Source organism: Micropterus salmoides, unplaced genomic scaffold (genome assembly GCF_014851395.1).
Source record: "Micropterus salmoides isolate LMB-PRFRI ecotype aquatic unplaced genomic scaffold, ASM1485139v1 Ms_hic_scaffold_9, whole genome shotgun sequence".
NCBI classification, from domain to species: domain Eukaryota; kingdom Metazoa; phylum Chordata; class Actinopteri; order Centrarchiformes; family Centrarchidae; genus Micropterus; species Micropterus salmoides.
Genome location: NW_024044681.1, coordinates 283,139 through 290,123, shown reverse-complemented (window position 1 = coordinate 290,123; position 6,985 = coordinate 283,139). Strand labels below are relative to the sequence as shown.

Here is a 6,985-nt window from a genome sequence, read left to right as displayed (position 1 = left end):
AAAAACCAAATCAGACACAAATTATTATTCAAAAAGAGTATTTTATATGTTAACTTAACATCTGTAACTCCAGAGCGTCATTTTAGCTGCAGTGTGAGACATGCGTGTACTCATGTTGTGGGGTTAACGAAGTTGCCTCCTCACATTTAAAATAAACCTGATTTTGTCTTTCCTGCTGCTCCTGTTCGCCATGTATTTTTGCAACCTCTCCTGTCATTCCTTAGCCTGCTGTTCCTCACCTGTCCACTAGGCGTCCTGAGTGTGTTTTCCACCAGCAGCCCAACACTTGATGACATCAGTTATCGCTCACACGTCTGTGGATACTTAGTTCCTCCAGTAACCTGTTTTGTCTTGTTGCCTCAGCTTTACAAACGTGTGCTATCATTACCACACCTTGGGAGTGAGACCGGGTTGGTGTGTGTGGTGTTCAGGATGACAGAGCTGCAGTCCGGATCAGCTCGTGTCAAGTTCAGTTAAACACAGCAGCACAGCAAGAGTCTTTAGCACAGACAGGTCAGTACAGTTTGTTTTTTTCTTGCTTTTAAGTGGTACTCCATCTAAGGTGTGATACCGACTAACATTTACACTGTTACATCCGTTAAAAGAGACAGTAAGTGTGTCTGTTGTGTTAATGCTAAGTTTAATAACTTACACTTTATCTCATGCTTCAAAACTGCTGTTGCACCTGCTTTCTGCTGTAATGTAAATATCAAAGCCGTGTGCATTAACTTGTCACATTCATGTAGCCTGATGATGAGAGACAGAAAAATAGAGAGCTAACTGCTTTTATTTCATGTGTACATGACGTTTCAACCACAGATAAGCTTCTTCAGGTAAAAGAAATAAGTGAACACACCTGGACATTCAAGTTATTGTCATTATCATTGCTATCGTTATTATTATTATTATTATTATTACTTTGATTGATATTTGTAGTATTACCACAATCATTGTATTCCTTCACATGTCTATGTGGAACTTGTGGCATTGTGCTATCGAGGTTTCTACCTGTTAAAGGGAGGTGTTGCTTGCCCTTTTCAGTAGATGCTCATGTGGGGAATTGCTTGGTTAATGTAAATAATGCACACTAGACCTGCTCTACAAGTGCAATGAGGTAACTTATGTAATTAATTATTGCTATAAAATAAAATTTATTTTAATTGAACCTCTCTCTGACTTTATTTCTTAAAAGCGAGTAGCCATACATTTAGCGACTTAGGCTATTCACACCAACAGGGAAAAGGCGATAAATACATTCAAATATATTGCATTGTAATTTATCCAAATGCATGCTGATCAGAGTAATCGCAGCGCCGGGTCTCTTCCTCTCCTCTCCTGCGCAGGCAGGGGCATGCACGGGGACGCCACTCGCTGCAGGAGCGGGACTTCAGTTGTTGTGAGTCAGTCATTTTACAGTCTGTGGTTTCTCTCTCTCGTTGTCAGTGTAAACATTTCTCTCTCGTTCAATTCAGTGGGGTTTTATTGGCATGGGAAACACATGTTTAAATATGCAGTAAACATGCAGTAATGAAGTGTATGCGCTAAATAGTAATAAAAGCAGAAAAATCTAATTCAAGTGGTTATCAAGGTCTTCTGGTAAAATAATGGTATCTGGTCACAATGCAGGCAGCTCAGAGAGACAGGGAGAGGCATGCTGAAAGCAGTGGCCTGACAGGGACATCATGCACTGAAGATACAGATGATCAGGTGAGATATTGGAGTGTGAACTACAGTACAATTTAGTAATAATCAAAATCAAGATTTCATTCACATCTGTCAGTGAGCACAGAATTGTATTTTTGAGACAAATCAACAAAACCTTATATGGACTTACTTAAAAATCCAGTTTTTTGCTAAACAGATAATTTGTCCAAGTACAAAATTAGTTTACTTTAAATGTGAATTCAAATGTGCAAAGTAGTGCCTAAAATGATATTCCAAAGTTGAACCGAATATCGTAGAATTGTGGAAAATGTACTTTAAATAATTATTTTGGACATACACACAACAGATTTATTTGCCAAATCGTAATATAATACAGGAGACAACGCACAAAGAATCTTTTAAAAGTATTTAGCTATTGGTGTTCTTAATAGAGAATTATGTTTATGTAATATTTTGTGATCACACTTGCAAGATACAAACTGTGAATAATGTCCTGGTGTATACTGGCAGGTTATCTAACCAGGAAATAATTAAACAAATAAATACAGGTGTATGTTCAGTTTTTTTCCTTTGCCTTATCTGTGGTTGGAATAATTCTAATCATATCCACATCAAGTAAAAGACATGGGTGAAAAGACATTAGTGTGCCAGTGTTACTCACTATTCAAGTCTATTTTTAAATAAATACTTTTGTACTCTTACACAAGTTATGTTGATGACAACTTTTCCCTTTACTTGAGCACCTGTTTTTAACAGTACTTTTACTTGAGTACAGTTTTTGGCTACTAAATCCACCTGTATATTTGGAGGATGAAATACACAACACAAAAGACTTGAAAGGTTAAAAGATAGCTGCCAAAAATATGTCTTATGACATAATATTATGAAACCATTTGTACTACAGACAAGAAGTAGATTATGTTACATTACAGGTTTGAGGAGTTTGAAATCCACCTTTAAACTACAAAGAAAAAGGAAAAATGTCAACATTACAGCTGACATGAATTTTTGTTGCTTTCTACAGTATGACTTTGCCTGTAACAAACACATTTAATGTTTGCTAAGTTCTAAAAATGCAAAAAAGAGAAGAGCTACAGTGGATAGAAAAAGTCTACACCCCCCCGTTAAAATAGCAGGTTCTTATGATGTAAAATAATGAGACAAAGATAAATCATGTCAGAACTTTTTCCACCTTTAATGTGACCTATAATGTGAACAATTCAATCGAAAAACTAATTGAAATCTTTGAGGGGGTAAAATGAAAAATTAAATCCCCCAAATAACCTGGCTAAATAAGTGTGCACACCCTTAGACTAATACTTTGTTGAAGCACATTTTGATTTTATTAAAGCAGTCAGTCTTTTTGGATAGGAGTCTATTGGCATGGCACATCTTGACGTGGCAATGTTTGCACACTCTTCTTTGTAAAAGCGCTCCAAATCTGTCAGATTGCAAGGACATCGCCTGTGCACAGCCCTCTTCAGATCACCCCACACATGTTCAGTTGGATTCAGGTCTGGGCTCTGGCTGGGCCATCCCAAAACATTAATCTTCGTCTGGTGAAGCCATGCTTCTGTGGATTTGGATGTGTGCTTTGGGTCGTTGTCGTGCTGAAAGGTGAACTTCCTCTTCATCTTCAGCTTTCTATCCGATGCCTGAAGGTTTTTTGCCAAAATTTCCTGGTATTTGGAACTGTTCATAATTCCCTCCACTCTGACTAAGGCCTGGTTCCAGCTGAAGAAAAACAGCCCCAAACCATGATGCTGCCACCACTGTGGGTATGCTGTTCCTTGGGTGATGTGCAGTGTTGTTTTCGCGCCAAACATACCTTTTGGAAATATGGCCACAAAGTTCTACCTTGGTTTCATCCGACCATAACACATTTTACCCACATGCTTTTGGGGGACTTTGTTTTTGCAAACTTCGGCCGTGCTTGGATGTTTTTCTTTGTAAGAAAAGGCTTCCGTCTTACCACCCTACCCCATAGCCCATTCATATGAAGAACACGGGAGATGGTTGTCACATGTACCACACAGCCAGTACTTGCCAGAAATTCCTGCAGTTACTTTAATGTTGCTGTAAGCCTCTTGGAAGCCTCCCTGACCACTTTTCTTTTCGTCTTTTCATCAATTTTGGAGGGACGTCCAGTTCTTGGTAAAGTCACAGTTGTGCCATATTTTCTCCACTTGATGATGACTGTCTTCACTGTGTTCCATGGTATATCTAATGCTTTGGAAATTCTTTTGTACCCGTCTCCTGACTTATGTCTTTCAACAATGAGATCGCTCTGATGCTTTGAAAGCTCTCTGCAGACCGTGGCTTTTGCTCGGAGATACAACTATAAATATCACTACTAAAATATCAGTAAAATCCTCCTAGAACAGCTGAACTTTATTTGTGATTAATCAGAGTCACTTTAAATGATGGCAGGTGTGTAATGACTTCTAGTTTACCTGAGTTTGAATGTGATTGGTTAATTCTGAACACAGCCACATCCCCAGTTATAAGAGGGTGTGCACACTTATGCAACCAGGTTATTGTAAGGTTTTTTATATTTCATTTCATTTCATTTAGATTTCAGTTTGTTTTTCTATTGAATTGTTCACATTATAGGTCACATTAAATGTGGAAAAAGTTCTGACATGATTTATCATTGTGTCATTATTTTACATCATAAGAATCTGGCATTTTAAGAGGGGCGTGTATCCACTGTATGTAATGACATTAGTATGTCACACTTCTGATTTCGTTGCAGAGTTTCAACATGTCGGCCGCCAACTATCTGTTGACTGAAGAGCAGCTTTTGTGCAGTATCTGTCTGGATGTGTTCACTGACCCAGTCACTCTACCATGTGGGCACAACTTCTGCAAAAATTGCATCACACAGCACTTGAATTTTAATTCCCAGCGCCAGTGTCCAATGTGTAAAGAGCGTGTTGATAGAAAATATAAGCCTGGGATCAATACATTCATATCCGAGATGGCTGTTCAGTTCAGACAGTCAGCTGGAAAGAAAGCCAGTAACAGCTCAGCACAACATGTTGCCAAACCTGGAAAGGTTTCCTATGACATTCCTAGACATAAACGGACAGCCCTGAAATTCTACCTGCTGTTAGCATTAGGCCTGGTTTGCCTGACCATCTACTTTGCAACCAAGGTAAAGCTTCATCAAACAGTGTCCAGCTTGAAAACTGATCATCTATTAGATACTGAAGAGACAGGCAGCATGTGTACTAAGCATGGCAAACCTCTGGAGCTCTTCTGCAAGAATGAACAAATGCCCATTTGTCAGTCTTGCGCTGACTCAAGTCACAGATTTCACAATTTTGTTCCTCTAAAGAAAGAATATGAGGTTAAGAAGACAGAGCTTAGGAAAACAGAGGCCAAAATTCAGCAGAAGATCCTGCAGAGACAACTAAAAACTCAGGAGATCAAGAATTGGGTAACGCTCAATAAGGAAACTGCAGACAGAGAGATGGCAGATGGGGTTCAGGTCTTCGCCGCTTTGATACAGTCTTTGGAAAAAGCCAAGACCGAGCTCATCGGAATGATTGAAGAGAAGCAGAAATCAACAGAGAAACAGGCCAAAGGTTTCATCCAAGAGCTAGAGCAGGAAATCTCTGAGCTGATGAGGAGACGGGCTGACGTGGAGCAGCTCGCTCACTCAAAAGACCACGTCCACTTCCTCAAAAGCGTTGCATCCCTGAACGCTGTGCTAGTCACCAAAGACTGGACAGAGGTCAGCATTTGTCCAGCGTCATATGAAGGAATCCTGAGGACAGTCATGGTGAGTGCTGTGAATCAGCTGACAGAGACCGTCAGAGAGGAGATTAAGAAGCTGCGTGAAGCTGAGCTAAAGACCGTCCAGCAGAATGCGGTGGAGGTGACTCTGGATCCTGATACAGCACATCCTGCTCTCATCCTGTCTGATGATAGGAAACAAGTACACAATGGTGATGTATGGAAGAAACTCCCAGACAACTCAAAAAGATTTGAACTTGGGATGTTTGTCTTGGGAAAGCAGAGTTTCTCTTGTGGAAGATTTCACTATGATGTCGAAGTTAAAGGAAAGACCTCATGGATTTTAGGATTGGCCAAAGAGTCAGTCAACAGGAAGACAGAACTCAAAATAAACCCTGAGAATGGCATCTGGGCTATATTTCGGAGTCATAGAAAAGAGTACTTGGCACTTTCTAGCCAGTCTGTCCCTCTCTCTGTGAATCATCATCCTGAGAAGGTGAGAGTGTTTGTGGATTATGAGGACGGTCTGGTCTCCTTTTATGACGTAGATGCTGCTGCTCTTCTCTACTCCTTCACCGGCTGCTCCTTCACTGAGAAACTCTACCCATTCTTCAGTCCTGGTACTAGTGACGGTGGCAGAAACTCTGCCCCTCTGGTCATCTCTCCTGTCAATACGCAATAACTTATGGCTTTAATATTGTTATTAGGGTTTTTAAGGTTGTGGGATTGGGTAGCTGGTTGCTATGTGCAGATGCTACAGTTCTTTCCTGTTTCTTTACTAGCTGCTAGTTAGCTTCACTAACAAATTACACCCTCTCCTGATCCTAATTACTGTGGTAACAACTTCGCCCCTCTGATCGTTCCTCAGTCACACTCAGTGCTTGACGTTAAAAAAATAGGTGCCAGTACTCCTTGTTCACACACTATGTAGAGTATCTCACAAACCTTTTGTGAGATACTGGATAGTATTTGTAACAGCTTATTCATTGACATTAAACAAATCAACTGTTTCACAAATAAAAATGTTTTCTAATATTACACCACTGTGGTTAAGGTTTGATTAGGACTAATGCATTCAGTATAATTTCAAATAATATTATAGACTACTATATAGTTTACCAATATAATATCAATACAGTTTGTCCAGTTGGACAAAACAGCAGTAATAATTTCTGTGGGTTGTTTTCTTTCATTAAGTTGTTGTGCAAGAAAAATGCTGTATGTGGTGGTTAGTGGTGGTTAGCAGCTTTATGCAAACGGCTACATGAAAAGCACCCAAGCATTGACTTATTCTGTCTCCGCCGCCAGAAATTAGCAAGCAGGACAGATAGGAAAGAGGTGAGCGTCACATATTGCCCAGTTAACCTGAAATCGCGAGGGCAGAAAAAGAGCTGGTAGCTTGTGAGAGAAAAAGTCCCGGTATGCCAAAGAGTAAAATGTAGATGTGCCAGTACTGCATACCTAATACATCTATTCTCAGTGTGAAGGTAAGCCATTGGGGAAACAAACGGTGAACTAGCTGGTGAACCACTGAACTGTGACAAATAACATATAATATAAAGATCTAGCCAGAGATGCT

At 39.9% G+C, this 6,985-nt stretch overlaps 1 protein-coding gene across 1 annotated transcript; it reads left to right on the top strand.

Moving 5' to 3' along the window:
• Window positions 1-1,346: 1,346 nt before the first annotated feature.
• Window positions 1,347-6,465, top strand: LOC119895883 (E3 ubiquitin-protein ligase TRIM21-like). The gene is made up of 3 exons (XM_038709275.1): window positions 1,347-1,396; window positions 1,627-1,707; window positions 4,421-6,465. Exons 1-3 carry the CDS (start codon window positions 1,352-1,354, stop codon window positions 6,086-6,088), a joined length of 1,794 nt encoding a protein of 597 aa, XP_038565203.1. The 5' UTR covers window positions 1,347-1,351; the 3' UTR covers window positions 6,089-6,465.
• The last annotated feature ends 520 nt before the right edge of the window (window positions 6,466-6,985 follow it).

Bases quoted from the DNA above. Each gene is read 5' to 3' on its own strand.
- LOC119895883 (XM_038709275.1), top strand. From the start codon at position 1,352: ATGCACGGGGACGCCACTCGCTGCAGGAGCGGGACTTCAGTTGTT. The intron at 1,397-1,626 runs GTGAGTCAGTCA...GTCACAATGCAG, and splicing joins GGAGCGGGACTTCAGTTGTT to GCAGCTCAGAGAGACAGGGA. The intron at 1,708-4,420 runs GTGAGATATTGG...ATTTCGTTGCAG, and splicing joins CTGAAGATACAGATGATCAG to AGTTTCAACATGTCGGCCGC.